This window comes from Danio rerio, chromosome 7 (genome assembly GCF_049306965.1).
Source record: "Danio rerio strain Tuebingen ecotype United States chromosome 7, GRCz12tu, whole genome shotgun sequence".
NCBI lineage: Eukaryota > Metazoa > Chordata > Actinopteri > Cypriniformes > Danionidae > Danio > Danio rerio.
Genome location: NC_133182.1, coordinates 39784606 through 39802880, shown reverse-complemented (window position 1 = coordinate 39802880; position 18275 = coordinate 39784606). Strand labels below are relative to the sequence as shown.

The 18275-nt window shown below is 36.2% G+C and overlaps 2 protein-coding genes across 13 annotated transcripts in view; both read right to left on the bottom strand.

Annotated features, from left to right (window-relative positions):
• Nucleotides 1-18275, bottom strand: part of esyt2b (extended synaptotagmin-like protein 2b) — an 860030-nt gene that overhangs the window by 742082 nt on the left and 99673 nt on the right. The window lies entirely within an intron of this gene.
• tnnt3b (troponin T type 3b (skeletal, fast)) lies at nucleotides 702-16220 on the bottom strand. 11 transcript variants are annotated; one of them, XM_068222103.1, is made up of 14 exons: nucleotides 16157-16215; nucleotides 14799-14838; nucleotides 14681-14691; nucleotides 12945-13112; nucleotides 10081-10098; nucleotides 9806-9826; nucleotides 9210-9228; nucleotides 9011-9056; nucleotides 8803-8919; nucleotides 6847-7038; nucleotides 6635-6747; nucleotides 6454-6544; nucleotides 4461-4501; nucleotides 708-1053 (listed from the first exon to the last, which is right to left on the bottom strand). In XM_068222103.1, exons 2-14 carry the CDS (start codon nucleotides 14816-14818, stop codon nucleotides 1017-1019), a joined length of 894 nt encoding a protein of 297 aa, XP_068078204.1. In that variant the 5' UTR covers nucleotides 14819-14838; nucleotides 16157-16215; the 3' UTR covers nucleotides 708-1016. The 11 variants fall into 11 exon arrangements, with proteins under 11 accessions (NP_001410757.1, NP_001410758.1, NP_857636.1 ...); XM_068222105.1 differs by lacking the exon at nucleotides 4461-4501 and adding an exon at nucleotides 3907-3947; NM_001423828.1 differs by lacking the exons at nucleotides 9806-9826; nucleotides 12945-13112 and adding an exon at nucleotides 13918-13929 and having other exon boundaries at nucleotides 702-1053; nucleotides 16157-16220.

The following is an 18275-nucleotide window of genomic DNA, read 5'->3' as shown; positions in this document are numbered from 1 at the left end:
TTCATACTTAGATAATGCTCAACTATAATAGCAGGTTTGGCATGCTGTCCCGGTAGAGAACCCTGAGCTCGGAGATAGATGAGCCCAAGTTTCCCGCCTGGTCAATGGGCATTAGGAAGGATTCGAGATCTGGTATTTCTCGAGTGCCCCTGATTATGCTTTGGCTAATATGGTGGTTCTGATTGATTCAGTATGTATGTGTTAAGTGCTTGTGACTTATTACAATTAGTTTATGTGCATGTTTTTACACTGTGGGAGGAAACCGGAGGACCTGGGGAAAACCCACACGAACACAGGGAGAACATGGAAACTCCACACAGGTAGTGCAGACTGACTCAATTAGAACTTGAACCTTTGGCTCTCCTGTTGTGAGGCAGTAGCGCTAGCCACTGAGCCGCCATGTCACCCAATTATAGAATGAGGAGGGCGAAGAAGGGAAAGATAGAGGACAGAGCGTATTCAAAAACAAAGATGGGAAATAAAGTTTAGGCAGGATATTTTTAGAATGATCTGATAGGCTAGCTAATAATTAGCTATAAGGATTAGCTGCAGTCGATCATATCACATGCTCCTCTCGAAATTAGTTTGTGAAACTTCACATTTCAACCCAAATGTCTCATGAACAAATCTACTTGGTAATAAGTTGAATATTCAGATTGAAAGTTTCAGCGTTTCCCAGTAAAATCAGACAACATGATCAGTTCTGGTTAATCAGTCTTGAAGAATAGGTTTATTGAACTGCCAGATACAACAGATAAAGCTGGCGAGCCAAACATTATTTACAAAAACAGAAGGTGAGAACCTAAAGACAGAGAAAGGGGGGGACTTCCTACTGCAACTACTGCTAAGACCAGACAGTGTTAATGTCACGCAGGTTGTGGTAGACTGCCTTGGACAGCCTCTGGTAAACTGCAAACCGCAGGTGGGATCAGAGCAGCCTGGTGACTGAAGGCCGAGCTCGGGGATGCAGGTAGCAGGCATGTCTTGACCACGAGTGAAGTTTTCTCCATGAACGCTTACTTTCTGCGGCGAGCAGCGGCGCCCTTCTTGGAGCTGAAGTTCAGACAAAAAAAAAAAGCACATTAGCAGTTCTGATCTTTGTTGACCTTCTAGTAGAAGACTGAGAAAAACACCATACAGGACGAGTAACCATATGATCTTTTTCTCATGTTCTACTGTATGAGATGTACAGTAGTTGTGTCAGTCCTGCAGGATGTTTATCTCTGCTTCATGTGTTCACAACAAGTCTGACGTGCACATTAAACTAAAATCACGTTCACTCCATGCAAGACTTACCGCTCTTTCTCTTAGCTCTGTCAGTTTGTTAAACAGGCCTGTCTTAGTCTTAAATGTTTCACCGCAGCAGCTGATACGCATCAAATGTACACCACTCTTTACCTCATGTATACCAAATACATTCATCACAGTTTAGATTTGATGGCACCAATGAAAAATAAGCCAGATCTGAATAAGCAAGTGCTTCGGTGTGCCACTCGGGCTGCGCTAAAGGGTCAGCATTATTTTTCATTGTCTGTAAATCAATTCAGAAATCAAGTACGTTTACATGCTTTGACTTTCCAAGTATTAACTTATCTTTGAATATTTCTATCATGTATGTGCCCTTCGAGTGGAGACAAATATGTTAAAATTACAAGTTCAAGTGCATAAATGCTATTCAACTTGTAAATGCTATTCTACTTGACACATGTTGCCAATTTATGATATTGGATCTTGAGCAAAGCAAGGTTATGTTCAATACTCTAAAGTTATCAAAATTAATAGTTTGCAAAATAGAACAAATATTTAGGTTTAAGGATAATTCAATGCTGGAAATGACTACCATTACAAGGGTCAGTTTTTTATATGATATTGGGATTTATACATCATATTAAAGCTCAATAGACAAGGTTGCATTAGTGTATGATTTGTTAGACAAGTACAATGTTTGGCTGAGAAAATATAACAATTATAAAATATAAATATGTAAATAAATCAGTTATTAGAAATGAGTTATTAATACTATTATGTTTAGAAATGTGTTGAAATAAATCTCTCTGTTAAACAAAAATTGGGGGGGAAATAAACAGGGGGGCTAATAATTCTGACATCAACTGTATACTACTTTATTAGGATTCTGAAATGTCATAATAAGGAATATTTTTAAAACATCTGAGTTTCCCAACAGGATCTTGAAGGTAGCATAAATGCATGACTTATGTCAACTTTATCTTTTAAATAATGTTAACAACATCAGGGCTGGCTGTATTTCGTGTGTCTTGTATTTGTGTATCCATCAAAGCATTTTTAAAAATTTGTGAGACGTTTGATTCATTAACAATTATAGGTGAATGAATAAAGAATTTCAAAGATCTTCAAAGTTCTGTTAAGGGGAAAACTTGCGCTACCACAAAACCAATACCAATGTATTTGATACAAATTGTGGTGCCCCTTTTTATATTAGAAATTAAAGTTTTGGTGGAGGACGCCCACCATTTTTTTTACTGGTTACACCTTTGATCAATCAGCAAAAAGGTAGGAAGATTTAAAATATTATAGACTAGGGAGAATTAACGGAACTCTTTTGTGGTTCTAATCCAGCCGTGGATAAAAGACACCCGTGGATTCACAAAATTTGTGGTGGATTTGTGTGGAATCCTGTAAAGAAACTGTAATTGAAGGGTGTACCTACTCCACCCAGAGTTAAGTTACTCTTGGATTTAAATATTTTTAATAATAAATAAGTAACATAAATCGGGGTTTTAAATATTATATTGATGGATGCAATTAGGCCCTGAAAAATCTAGAAACAATTGTTGACGTTAAAGCAACTTTGAAGATGGATGTCAACTCTGTTTTAGGATGGGCTTGAGTATAAAGATATTCTACCATTTTCTTTTCGACTTAGGCCCTTTATTAATCTGGGGTCGCCACAGTGAAATGAACCACCAGCTTATCCAGCATATGTTTTACGCAGCGGATGCCCTTCCAGCTGCAACCCATTACTGGGAAACATCCATACACACTCATTCACACACATACACAACGGTCAATTTAGCCTACCCAATTTTCCTGTAGCACATGTCTTTGGACTTGTGGGGGAAAACAGAGCACCCAGAGGAAACCCACACGAACATGGGGAGAACATGCAAACTCCACACAGAAATGCCAACTGACCCAGCCGAGGTTCAAACCAGCAACCTTTTTGCTGTAAGGCGATTGTGCTGTCCACTGCGCCACCATGACGCCAGAGTAAAAAGATTTTACAATGAAATTATATTATTGAAGTTAATTTTATGTTTAATATACGCTAAAAATTAATGAACATGTATTGCTACCAGTTCAGGATTCCTCAGGGATGTTTTTTCTCTCTCTGGTTCAAAGGTTTAATATGCGCTCTGGGAATTTTAACTTTCCTAAAAATGGACTGGCATGATTTCAGTCAGATTACATTTGTAAAAAGTTGAATAATGCTTCATTTCAAATGATATCAAATGCATCAGCATGTAAACGTACTCAAAACAAGCTTGTATGAGGAGACCTCAGAGAGCATTCACTGTCTGACAAGTAAGGACAAAACTCATACAGCTCTGGCGAAACTCACTCTCAAAGGCTTCACGGTTTTAAAATCTGTCACAATGCTACAAAAATGTCCCAGATACTTACCATCTTCAACTCCGCTTCGAGACTATAGGCCTGTCTGAAACTTAGGACATGTTTTGTAAAGTCTTGCTGCCACTTACAATCGTACACTTTTAGTTCAGTATGACCGGCAGCTTGTGTGTGACAGTGTCTTTGAGAGTTTTCATGGGGTGTGAAAATGATTAGGTAATTCAGTCAGTATGATTAGAGTAAGACCAGTAGTCAGTCCATCCGCTCTGCGTGTTTGTGTGTTGTGGAGCTACTCACTGCTTCTGCAACTCATCAATGCGGTTTCTGAGAGAGATGACCTGGAAACAACACATGAGCGTTTTTGAAACCTGTCAGATCATACCTGAATCACAGGATCCTGGATTGTGACAGCTGTTCTCTACTGTGGAGTGCTGACAAACACACAGATCATTCTTGCTTGATGCCCAGCGTTTATATAAAGTGCATTATGTGGGCAGTCTACAGCCAAATGCAGTTGCGTTTCATTGCTCATCCCTCAGCCAATGGTATTGAGCTTGAAAAATCACACACACTTACCTGCACTGGAAACATCTTGGGATGTGTAAGACTACATATAGCTTTAACTTTACCATGAGTGCATGTCTGCTGTATAATGTCTGTTTAAAAAGATAAACTTTCTCGCCATAAAGTCTCTGTTTTTGGAGAGACAGAATATTTGACCATTCACCTGTGGTCTGAATCGACCTGTTTCCCAGAGGCCATGGAGACTAGAGAGTCTCATGCACGCAGACCATGCTGTCTGGTCCCTGTTGCTGACCAAAGCCTGATGCTTAGCTTTCTACATTACTCACTATTTACTGAGCTCCTCCACTCTCTTACGCTGGGTAGTAACCTGCAGAACACCAGAACACAGCTGAAACCTGAACTACCACACATATACACTCACTGAATCTCCCGCGGAGTCCCGCTTTCATGTGTCAAAATGATGGATATGTTCACATTCTTTTAATGTCAAGCTGTCATACTGATCAGTTCATAAGGGAACCTGCAATTGATTTTTAAGCTAATGTACTTGGTTAGTGGTTGCAGGATTTACTGCATTAACCATCAAAAAGCTGCTTAAAGTAGCAGTACTTGTGTATGGACTAATATTGAATGATATCAACAGCATTACTGTCGAAATCATTTTTACTACATTTTTTTCAGGCTGATGAATAAGAACAGACAGCCAATCAGAATCCATTCTGCTTCAAAGAGCTTGAACATTTAGAGTAGCAGGTTGCAAAAATATTAGGGATGATCCGATCAGAATTTTTAGAGCTGTTACCGAGTACCGATTCCAAAGCACAATTTCCCTCTAAGTATGATACTTAAGTGGAAATTTCTTCTTCTCTAAGAGAGTAAATAAAGAATGTTGCATATAATCCTTTTAACTCGTCTCTTATAATCATTTAGTGTGGACACATCACGGTAACAGAAACAGCTTTAAAGAAAATAATACATAAGAAAGATAAAAAAAAATGTTAAGAAAAATGACTAACAAAGCAATTTGGAAACATTGCAAATGATGGAAGATTAATTCAACATGTCTCAATGAAGAAAAAGTTTGGAGTGCATATTTGATGAATAAGAAGTTCAGATTCATCTTCCTCTCTTTGTAAACCTGTAAACAAACACTTGCGATTGGTTCATGATCGGCCAGATTAGCGAGTACCGATTGAGTCATAAAATGTGATTGTCGGCCAATACTGATCTCTGGCTAATAGATCGGAACATCCCTAAAAAATTTATTTGTGTGTTGGTGTGGAAGCTAAAACTGATATAGTTTTAGTGGGACTGGGCCTTTAGTATATTTTTTCAGCTGTTAAACAGTTCCAACAGAAGAATTAATGCAACCTGTGGAAAGAGTCATGGACAAAATCCCAACCAATAACAGAAATACTAACAGTATGTCTGAAGATTTGAATTAACTACTGTATGAAGAGTTAACACTCAGCAACGCAGAGCTTACACAGCAGAATACTATCGAGTCAATTTAGGGCCTAATATACTTACAAAAATAAAGTATTGAGCGAAAAAGAAAAATGCAAATCTCCAAAAACGCAAAGCGAAAATTCATTTTTGGGAAATAAAAATGAATTTTGCTAACAAAAATAAAGAACTGCAAAGGGAAAATTAAGTTTTGAGAAATGAAAATTAAATTCGAAAACAAAAAAAAGAACTGCAAATAAAAATCAAACAGTGCAAAAAAATGCTATAAATTAAAATAAAAACTATATATATTTAAATAAAAAAGGTTTTTATAGCATTACCTTTACAAAAATCCATTCAGTCAATTGCAATACTCATTTTGATTTGCTTTTTAGTCAACCGTGAGTTTGCAATGCTTTTTTCTTTTTGCCCTTTTTCCATCTTTCCAATTTTACCATTGCAGTTCTTTATTTTTGTTGGCAAAATAAATTTTTATTTCTCAAAAATGTATTCGCTTTGCTTTCTTTTATTTTGCAAGTATATATGGCCATACTTTTGACTCACTATGGATTGACTCCATAGAATACCGCTGTGTGGACTGTTATTGTTTTAAATACATGACTGTAACAGTAAATGCTTGTCCCATATTGTAGAGTGTTACAAATTCTTCTTAAATAAAAGGTAAAATATATGCATTTTAATATTATAATTATTGGGTCAACTATGTCTGTAAGCTCATGGTGTTTCCACAAAACAGCTGACAAACTAGTGACTCTGCACTAGTAAAACAAATGTAGGTTATTCTGAAGTATTTCAAGTAAAAGTAGTAAATAGATTTAAAGGTGTGAATAATGTTTAGACTCATTCCCTCACCTCATACTTCTGCCTCTTGAGTTTCTCCATGTGCTCGAATTTCTCAGCCTCCAGGGAGTACAACCAGTCCCACAGCTCTTTGGCCTTCTCTCTAAACACACACACAGAGCAAAATATATAGGATTCACATACTATCTCTCACTATTAGATCCATCGCCTATTGTGCGGCATCTGTGTTTACCTCAGCTTGTCCTCATTCATATGGTCAATGTTCAGAGGCTTGCGTCTTTCTGCCAGAATCTTCTTCTTCTTCTCCCTTTCAGTTTGCTTCTTGCCTCCCCTCTTTGAATCAGCCTGTTTTTACCAATACACAAACACCACTCTTAGGACTATTTGCACAGTCGTACACTCAAAGAGAGGATTGACAGAATCAGAGTTAGGTCTTATGATCACCTTCTGCAGGTAGCTGCTGTACTGAGAGCCCATGTTAGACAAGGCAGACTTCTTCTTGGCATCTTCATCTGCCCTCTTCTTAGCATCAGCCTCCTCCTTCCTCAGCCTCTCTTCCTCGCGTCTTGCCTGGCGCTCCTTGTCCTTCTCTGCACGGATCCTCTGCTGCTCGGCCCTCTCAGACCTACGTTTTTCCTGCACACACACACACACACACACACACACACACACACACACACACACATATATATATATATATATATATATATATACATATATATATATACATATATATATATACACACACATACACATATATAACTTCATATATTCTAATATCCTGATACAAAGCTTTCTGGAATACTCTATTCTGATTAGTCAGTCACTGCAAACAGTGATCAAAAATCTCTTCATGATGGCTGTAATTCAAAGGAATTCTGTCTAATATTTTATTCAATCAGGTTAGTTCTAGTGTTATTTACATGCTATTAATAATGTTGTAAATTAACGTTCATATTTTCACTTTCATTTTAATTCAAGTTTTAGTTTGTGTTTTATCATTGATTTATTATTATTATTATTATTATTATTATAAGTTTTTAGTTTTAGAATTAATTTATTATAATTAATTATATTAGATGTAATAAATTTTAAATTTATGTAATTTGGTTAGTTGTTCATTCCTAGTTCCTTCAAGTTAAAAATGCAAGTGCCCCCTTATAAAAATAACTGCAGTAAACTGAAGTAAACCTGCAGTAGAACTACAGTATATAGAAGTATAACTGCAGTAAAATTAAGTACAATTGCAAAATTGCTATACAATGAAGTATAAACAGTTTAAATACAGTACAATAAAGTACATCAGCAGTATAAGTTGCTGTAAACTGGAGTAAAAACAAGTAAACTGTCTTTACTGCACTTGTGCTGCTGTAGTCTAATATGCCAATGGTGTGGTAAGAACTGTACTGCACTTGTGTTTCAAGGGCTTTGTTTTTCAACATCTTGCAAAAATATGTTGAACTTTTTTCAGGGATGATTTTTGGATTAAAGTAATTTTTAATTAGAATTTTAAGAGTATATTTGCAAAAACAAATTATAAAAAGCAACCACAGTGAACTGAACAGTACAACAGCAGTCGCCTATATACAAGGATTACTGTGGCAAAATTCAATGCAACTGCAAAACTGCAGTATAATGAGGTACAAACACAGTTCAACTATAATGCAATAAAGTTCAACAGCAATAAAATTTGCAATATAGTGATATGTTATATAATTTATTGCACTTCTAAATATTAAAAGTGCATTTTATTTTTGTTATTTCTTGCAGTATTGTAGTTGTATTTCTGTAGTTAGTTATACTTCTGAAAAGTGCAATAGAATATATTGCGGTAGTACTTTAGCAATACAACTGAAGTACTGAAACCTCATTTTGAAACCATTGTCCACCGAGCAGGAAAAGTAGTAGTTGTACTGCAGTTGTATTGTAGAAATACTTCAGTTGCATTGCAATAGCGGTATGGCAGTTTTACTGTAGTAGAGTTGTATTGCGGTAGCGGTACTGCATTATAGTAGTTGTAGTACTTCAGTATCGTTGCAGTAGTTGTACTACATTATATTAGTGGTATCACTTCAATACTATTGCAGTAGTTGTACTGCTCTTGTACTGTAGTAGTACAGTAATTCAGTTTTATTGCAGTTGGTTGTATTGTGGTCCTTCAGTTGTATTGAGTAATTTCGTGTCCAAAAAACTGCACTTTTCAGAAGTTAACTAAAGCTTTAGTATTCTTTTTAAAAAAACTGCAGTAATTTTTTGTAAGGGTCTACTTCACAGTTTCAAACAGTTTTTGTGAAAATACTAATTTAAAACATGTGAACACGCTTTCACTTTTATCAGGGGTCATCACAGTGGAATAAACCACAACTACTCTGGGATGCTATACATTCGGCTGCCACTCACGATTCTGTCTTTCAGAGCAATAAGCTCCTCCTCCTCCTTCTTCCTGTGCTCAAAGTGGGCATCAATCAGGGCCTGCAGCTCGACGAGATCCTTGTTCTGACGCTTCTTCTGGATGTCCTGTTTGCCCATACACAAATATGACCTCAAACATGTTTTCGCACAATGTATAACACAATGTAACCAACAATAGCATTCAATACTTGCTTACGTCAAAGTCCACCTTATCTCCATCAGGGATCTTTGGTGCACTTGGTCTGGAGAAAATGAAAGTAAACAGTATTTCAGTGGCGTTCATGCGCTTCGCATTATCAGACCACCCTCTTAGGAAAACTCATGTTGTATTGCACCGCAGCACTGAAATTGGCTGCTCAGCTGTAAAACAGTATTTAATAGACAATTCTACTTACTTGAACTTTGGCTTCTCCTCTGTTGTGAACAATAAAATAAAAAAGGGAGAGGGATATGTAACATGGTTAGAGATGTTTTAAACACGCTTAGTCAACAAACAGTGGGAATTTGTTTTAGCCATATCCATGAACATGGAGTTACTCTAAGTCTTACCCTGAGCTTATATGTGTGTAACTTATTAAGGTAAATATTAATCGCATTCACTTCAGTAATGTTAATAGTCTGGGTTAGTGAAAAGAATAGTTGATCAAAACCAAAACAAAAGAATCACTGCATAAGACTTCAGATCAAGTGAGTGAATGAGTGAAAACAGACACAAAACTCCTGACAAATGGACCATTCTCACTCTTCCAGGAATTAACACAACGACAAATCCTTGTGGAAAAGATTCAACTTGTTATCCTTCATTCATTTTCCCATCTTTTGAAACTAACATGATCTAAATCTCTGGTCATCGTGGACCTCTGGCTAGGCTCTGCAGGCGGGCTAGATGAAATGTTTTTAACCATTGCACTTCTTCAGAAACTTGGTCTTGACTTTCACACCAAAAACACAAGCACATCCAGACATTGTTCTAGAAGGAAATAAAAACTACCATCTTGTTCTCCTTCGTCCACTGGTGTGGCACATTCATGCAAAAAGAAGCAAAGCACAGAGCAACGTCAGCATTTCATATTCTTTCACCCTTGTTATAGTCTTATTGTGAGTCAGCCTCAGTTTCAACTGACATTTTTATGGGTCTCCCCATTCAGAATTGTATGTTGTAAACTTTTGGACCTGATTTAACTGTGCTCCTTGCAAGCATTAACCCCTCCCCCATGCCTTTTTTCTAATCAAAAATCAACAAATAAAAGGAAATGACAAACATACCTTCCTCTTCATAGGCCTCTGCATGCATCAAGCGTTGAAAGCAAGAGTAAAATAGAAAACATTAATGTCGCTTTGTGTGCTCTTTGCTGCCCCAAGCAGGGCCGCGTGCACAGATGCAGTTCAGCTGAGCGGACACTCAAATTGAGGTGTACTAGCAGGACACCAATTATTTAAACAATTAAAAAATGGGAATAAAGAACTGAACAGTATTTAAATCAATGAATTTGGTTATTTAAAATGGACACCTCAATATGAGCAAGTCATTAAACTCACATTAGCTGAAAAACATTTGTATCACTTTAAATTAACATATTCATTATCATAAAACATTTCTTGGTATTTCAAAGTGGACAAAAAGCATCTTAATAATGGACGGCATTATGTTTGACACTCTTAGCTTTTTTAATTCAGTACTTATATGTTCAATATAACATTGAATTCCTAAATGATTTCATGTTTCAATGCGTGCCAAATATAGCCTTTCCAGTGTTAAGTCGGTAAAACATATTAACAGCAGCCCCCTTTGTCACTTTGAAAATGTCTGACCAAAATATACTGACCAGTCGTTGTGGAACTAGAATTTAGGCATCCCATGAATATTATAAAACACCATAGCAACTAAAGCAGTTGCGTTTGTTTGTAGAATTATGATGACACATGCATTAGAATAGTTTCTTCCGCAAGATGCAGCCTAGAGTAGCGTTATGCTGGCGGCAACTCAGAGACTGAATGCAGAAGAGTGCAGAGAGTTTTCTGATAAGCATCAATGCTGCAGTGTGATTGGCAAGAACCGGAGCTGAATGTGATCAGCTCAAGCTACCGGTGCTTGGGAAGCTTCTTTGAAAACCATTTGCTGAGAATCTACTGATGAATGAGAATGTATGATAGTTCATCTGCAGTTAGGCTACACTAAATAGTTGTTACACAGTACCATTTTTTAAATTATAATTTATACAGATGATATTATTTATTTTTTCGAATATTCATTCATCCATTTATGTATTTATTCATTCATTCATTTATTCATTTGTTCTTTTATTCATTTTTTTATTTATTAGTCATCCATTTATCCTTTTATTTATTCATTTATATATTAGTTCATTTGTTAATTTGTTCGTTCGTTCATTTACTTATTTATTTATTTATTCATTTATTTATTTTTTTATTTATTCGTTCGTTCATTCATTCATTATTTTATTTATTCATTTATTTATTTATATGTTCATTCCTTTGTTCGCTCATTTATTTATTCATTCATTCATTTTCTTGTCGGCTTAGTCCCTTTATTAATCTGGGGTCGCCACAACGGAATGAACTGCCAACTTATCCATTTATGCAGCGGATGCCCTTCCAGCTGCAACCCATCTCTGGGAAACATTCACAAACACTCATTCACATACTTATACACTACGGACAATTTAGTCTAGTCAATTCACCTGTACCGCATGTCTTTGGACTGTGGGGGAAACCGGAGGAAACCCACACAAACGCAGGGAGAACAAGCAAACTCCACACAGATACGCCATCTGAGCCGAGGATCGAATCAGCGACCTTCTTGCTGTGAGGCAACAGCACTATCTACTGCGCCACTGCTTCGCCCTCATTTATTTATTTATTTTTATTTTTTGCAAATCTTTTACCAGATTCGTTAAATTGACAGCACTGAAACTTTAAACAGTGCTATAACTGTAGTATTTACTTTGATGATAAAATGTTAGCAAAAATGCTGTGATCTTGAATTATTGTTAATCATTAATTAAATCGTTTACCAGGTTTCATTTACATGGTAAAGGCACCTATATACTCATCTATGTTCTTTTTCATTCGCCATTTGGTTGGGGGAGTTTACTATACATAAACACATAAACTTTAGCTTAATCACTGACTTAAACGTCAATTTAATTCTTGTATAACTTAAATAATAAACTTGAAACTTCAGAAACTCGATTATTTGAAATAGTTAAGAACAAAATTTGGGTTGTCAAACTTATTTGTTGTATAAGTTATATTCTGTATATTTTACTCTTATAATTACAGTAGTGAGAAAACAACAGTTAAGAAAGCATTTGATTGTAGCTGTAGATGTTTTCACAAGCTCTGCAATTCGATGCTAGTAATGTGAAGTATATTGGTTAAATTAATTACAGGAGCAATTGACCTTATGCAGGTTACTGTAGATTTTGATTAGCCATCCTGGGTATTCTGGTGGACTGTTGCAGTGTATTCATCTCGATTTATGGTCGAACAACTAATTGAATGCTAACTGTATCCTGATAATAAACATGGTATTACACTAGTACACTAATCAGCCTAGTAAATAGAAAGTTATATTCATGCCAACCTTCAGATGATTTTTGGTGGCTTAGGAACGAGTCACGCATCTGGTCAATTGGACTATCACTTTTGCTGCTAAAAATATAGGTTATTTTTATTTGCTTCCCAAGACTACCGGCCTCCTGCATCCACTCTCAAGAAAGCTGCGTTTTAGGTGTGATGAGCTTCATGTCTGACAGAGCTCGATCATTCCAGCTCACTCCCCACCGGTCTGCAAGTGAATTTGAATTGGAGAATGTTCCTTCATAAAGCTGGACATTGTCCAATTCAGAAAACAATATTCAATTGCATTGCAAGTGCACTGAAATGGGGATCTGAGCTCTGTCAACATTTGGTTTTGCCACACCAGTCTCACAGGTGTGCCTGAACGAAGAGGAGGTACCGCCAGTAGTGGTTAAAGAATTGTTGGGATGGGGGACAAGGACACTACTGGGGATCTACATTAATATGGTTGATCGGTGAGGTGCACTGCCTGTTTTTAGTTGTTTTGGGGAAAATGGGAAGGATGAATGAATACTCATGCCACATACCTTCCTCATGCACCTCTTGTTCTGGTTCTGGCTCTGGTTCTGGTTCTGGCTGTTTTTCTGGCTCTGGCTCTGGCTCTGGTTCTGGCTCTGGCACTGGTTCTTGCTCAGGCTCAGGCTCAGGCTCCGGTTCAGGAGCTGCCTCTGGGGCTACCTCTACCTCTACTACCTCTTCAGTAAATAAAACATGCAGCAAGCAACCAGGGGAAGGAAGGTTGTCAACAGTTAATGCGTTGCACAGGAGGAAGGATTCAGAAATGGGAGATTATGCATTGGTTAAAGTGAGAGAGTCATGTATGAAATGTTTAAAATTAAAAATAGCGGGAGAACCTGTCTTGAAATGATCAGACCTAAAAGATTCCACATGCCAGATAAAAACACCCACAGGAAATAACTTTGTTTTTTCCTGTTTGCCAAAGCCATTTTCCTCCACAGTAATCTAAAGTCTAACTAAAATCTAAGCTTTGAGTTTGATAGGAAAATAAACTAGAATAAACCTGATGCACAGACAAAATACATGTTCTTAAAACAGACAACAGGTTAGTTCAATGACCTTTTTAGCAGCCATACAATGTAGAAGGCTTCCAGCTTCTGTTTTTATTTTATTTTTTTTATATTATTAATTTAAATAAAATTCTGCATAAAAGGTCATCAGATGTCATGGCACCTTTTAGGATATGCTCCGGTTAGCACTGGTTAGTTTGCCAAGCATGAATGTGATTAGTATGCTTATGGTTTTTCTTATGACAGGTTAAAATATAAAGGTTCACATTAAATTAGGCGAAATTAGTGAAGCAAATCCTTTTCATTTTCTGCTTTCAGTTAATCAGTTTCTGCAATGTCAGGCAGTTTTAAAGGAATGAGAGGAAACCGTGTTGAATTAGTAGGTTGAAAGACTAGTTAATTCTCAAAAGTTTTTGGTTTGTTTTATTATAGTGGTAGTGTTTAATTAATTGTTTATTGTTGCTTATTTTACCTTCATCGTACTCTTCATATGCCAGAAAAGAAAGCAGTAAAGGAATACAAAAATTACAAAATGCATTTTTCTTTTCCTATTTTGCCATTATTGTCAATTTAATAGCATGCTGAGCCTTTTTTGGTGGTGTTCTGTGGAGTCAGTGCTCTTTAGCCATTTATTATCATCATCGGTTTATTAAGGAAAATTCCTGTAAATTTGGACTGATCTTTCTAGCCTCACACGAGCATTCACCTCAGAGAACACCAGTAATATGAGCATCATAAATACTGCCTTCGGCCACTGCTCGCGTTTGACATGTCAGCCTCCAGAGAGGTTCCTAAAAAAAGCTCTCCGTGGCAGTGGCTGAGGGCAGTATGCTGGCATGATATTCAGAAAACAGCTGCCAGACAGCAGGTGGCACAATACCAGGCAAATTCAGGGCACCACTCTTGCAGATTAAATTTGGAATATGTTTTTAAAAATTTCTTTTTATGAATAAAATCTTAATGCTGAATAAAGTCAAACCTGCTCAGATAAATCACCAAGGCTCTCTCTCTGTCTAAGTATAGAGTAATCATAGCTGACATACCAAGAAAACATGAATGCTGACTGAAAAATTACATACAGTATATGCAATATTTTAAATGGAAAAACAATATAAATATTGAGTGTATAAACTGTATAGACAGACTTAAAAATTCTGACTAGTGCATGTGCATCTCTGCATTTCTACTAAAATAATAATAATAGTATAGAAAAATAATTTAAATTTACTACTTACCCTCGACTCCACTGATTGTAAAGAGAGGGAAAAAGAGGTATCATAATTTTTGCTTGACCTAAGAACATAAATAGATGAACAGAATAAAAAAATAAACATCCATCGTCAGAATACTTACACATCCTCAGTATCAGACATGATGACAGGGAGCTTTTGACCTAAACCAAGCAGAAAGAGGGGTCATTTGTAACGGTTCTCCTATCTTGTAACATTGTGACAGTGTTAACAAGACTTCACAGGTGTAAAAGGCACCTCGCATGCTAAATATTTTTGGATGCTTGTAACATTTAAGACATCAACTATAAAATGTCTGAATATGTTGAACATTTACTGTTGATCCGACTTCAGTTGATCAAAGAAATTGTAAAAGATCAAAAGAGGGCTTGTTGAATCGGACAGAATTAAAGCGAAGAGGACAATGTGTAAAAGCAGAAAATATTCGAAGTAGATCAGTAATATAAATAATTCTGATTAAACATAGTTATAATAAAAAAACTAAAATGTGTGTGCAGTTTTGGCTATAGCTGTTATTCATGTATTATAAATAGAAAGTGACAATGTTAACATAAAACAGTGAAGTATTGTGATATCATAAGGCTAAATTGTTGTGTTTTGTTTTCATGTATGATAAAATATCATAATTTTGTGTGAAAACGGTTGCATATGCCTAATATCCTTACTAATATAGCTTTGAAAATGTGTGTGTGTGTGTGTGCTGTGACTCATATCTCCAGCACAGCTGCAGACGCGTTTGGAGATTAACGCATGATCATATTTCTCAGCATCAGCTCTCTCTCTTTTTTTGACAGTGATCCTCTAGTCCTGTCAGCCCTGCCTTATGAGGGCATAACCGCCTGCTTACATTATTATGCTCCATTAAAGGAAAGAATGACAGATTATGCCCGAAAATAAACACTATCTTCTAAGTATCACAACAGAAGGAATATAACATACTATTATCACATGCACTGTACTAGCATGGAAATGACAGCTATGCAGTATGTGCTTTAGAAATCATTAGAGCATTGTTGTGATACTTCCATCCTGTTTGTGCTTTTATCAGTTGTCAGCTGCTCTTTGTTAAGCCTCTATTGTCTTTGCTATCATTAGTGGTGATCTACAGGATAGAACAAAGAGCGATCCAACAATGTGTAAGTCTTATATTGCATTGCGCAGTTGATAATAGTCTTAGTGTGTTATGTACAAACTGAGACTGAAGCGTTCCATTGACAAAGGGGCCACACTCACCCCTTCAAACATCCTAACATGATTATTCAGAACATCCACCGAGCCCAAATCTGTTAGCATATCCCATTCAGCAAGTTTATCAATTACAACAATTTCCTAAAGCGTATGATGAAATAACTAACAATAATATTGGTAACTTTCCATTTTAAAAGAAATAATCACCTTTTCTGTCAGATTCGCCCCAATCTTATTGTGTTTTTTTTAAATACCAAACTTTTAAAATCTTACCTCAGAAAAGCCGAAAGAAGAGAGTGTCTTGATGGCGAAGACGGGCTGTAAGGTTCTGCAAACCTTGAAACTTCTTAAGTCCTTGACTTATACTGATACTTGATCTTCTAAGGAGTCTCATTGGCTGAGGAGGTAATGTTGGGGGGAGGACCAAAAGGAGACCCACAGAATGTGCTGGATGAAAGGACGATCAGATTTGGAAAGCTGAGGCACCCGATCGCTATATCTGTCATTGCACAAGGCAAGCAAAAATAAGCCCAAGTTAAGAGGCAGAGCATGCTAAGGGTCTGAGGCTCTTTTAGACATCTGCTTGTGGAGAGGGAGACGAGACGTCTTTGTGGATGCTGTAGGGAGCAGGACACAGGGTAGACATCACAAATGGCTTAATGGACTGATGATGTTATGTACAACATGAACAAAATTGCTTACTTGCTTTTCCATGTTTAGCCATATGACGTTTTTTGCATATGCCTCAATGGTGACATACTTAATCACAGCAACAATCATACTTGCTGTAAAAACTAATCGACACAATCTGACATGTACTTACACACTGTGTAAGCCAGTGGTGACAAACTCAATTCCCCTAGAGCCGCTGCCCAACCCTGCTCCTGCACACTTACCGGAGACTTCAAACAAACCTGTATGACTCAAACAGTTTGATCAGGTGTGTGTAATTAGGATTAAAGCTGAACTGTGCAGAGCTGCAGTCCTCCAGAAACTGACACGGATCAGTACAATTCTGAACCATGTTAATATGTTTGTTTTGTTCATAAGATTTTCTTATAAAATACCATCAACTGCTGTGAACTTATGAATACTGTACATGTAGAGTAATTATATCTATAATTAACCGGTTACATGCTCAGTTACACTGTAAAAAAAAAGTTAAATTTCTGTAATTCAATCTCCGTTATTTTACAGTAAATACCGTAAAATTATTATTATTTTTTTTACTGTGTACACTATTGGCCTGCCTGTTAATCAACTCATTCCATATCACTAAACAAGTCTCTAACCTTAACCAGTCATTAATTTTACCCATCCTGGTAAATTTGTACCTAAACTTTATCAACTCTTAAACTGTTACTTGAACCAATCCGTAAACCTATAGCCATACCCATACCATTAAACATTTTATAGTCTTAAACCAAACTTTAAAACTACTCATAACAAGACATAAAAATAGATAAAATACTGCAGGACACCAGCCCTCCATTAACAGAGGAGGTGACAAGCACAAAAAAAGATATTTTGAAGACAGCTGGAAACATGTAACCATAATATTTGGTTCCAAATTATAATTTATGATAATATTATGATCAAAATGATTTGTTTTTCCTACTATGGAAGACAATGGTTGCTTATCATAATATCTATTTTTGTGCTCAAAATGAAAATAGAGAAAATAAAGAATAAACTCAAAGGTTTGGGACAAAACTTTAATTTTAGATGTGATACATAATGAAGACACCACATATAAAATGTGGTTCAAACTCCAACAATTTTCAGGAAACAAAAATATATGGTGAATTTTAAGCTTAGATACGAGTTTAAATGAGCATTAATGCTTTGAATGTTGCAGGATCACAGAAAAAATGACAAGTTCATTGTTAAAATGGGCTGTTTGGAGTCGAACACAATTAATTTAATCCTTAAGTGTTAGGCTCCAATTACAAGGAGACAGAAATAAAGCCAGGATTTTTCAGCTGGTCATGTGATCGTAACATGTCTGCCCCCATGAGGCGACCGGCTCCATGTCAAATGAAACAGCTTATATTTGGCCACTGACTGGTCTTCTCATGTTATTGTATATATTGTAGATCATTATTTGAGCGTAAATCCTGAAAATAATAAGTGCACAACTGGCAGGTGCTTTGAAACTACCGATTTTTTCCTGCCCTGTACATGTCTTGAGTTTTTTTTTTTTTTTTGCAAGGATTTTGAAGTTTCATACTGAACAAACTGTTAAAAATAATACAAAGAAGAAACAATAAATAAATAAAAAATAATAACAATATACATATACATACATTTATATATATATTTATATTTATATATATATATATATATATATATATATATATATATATATATATATATATATATATAAATATAT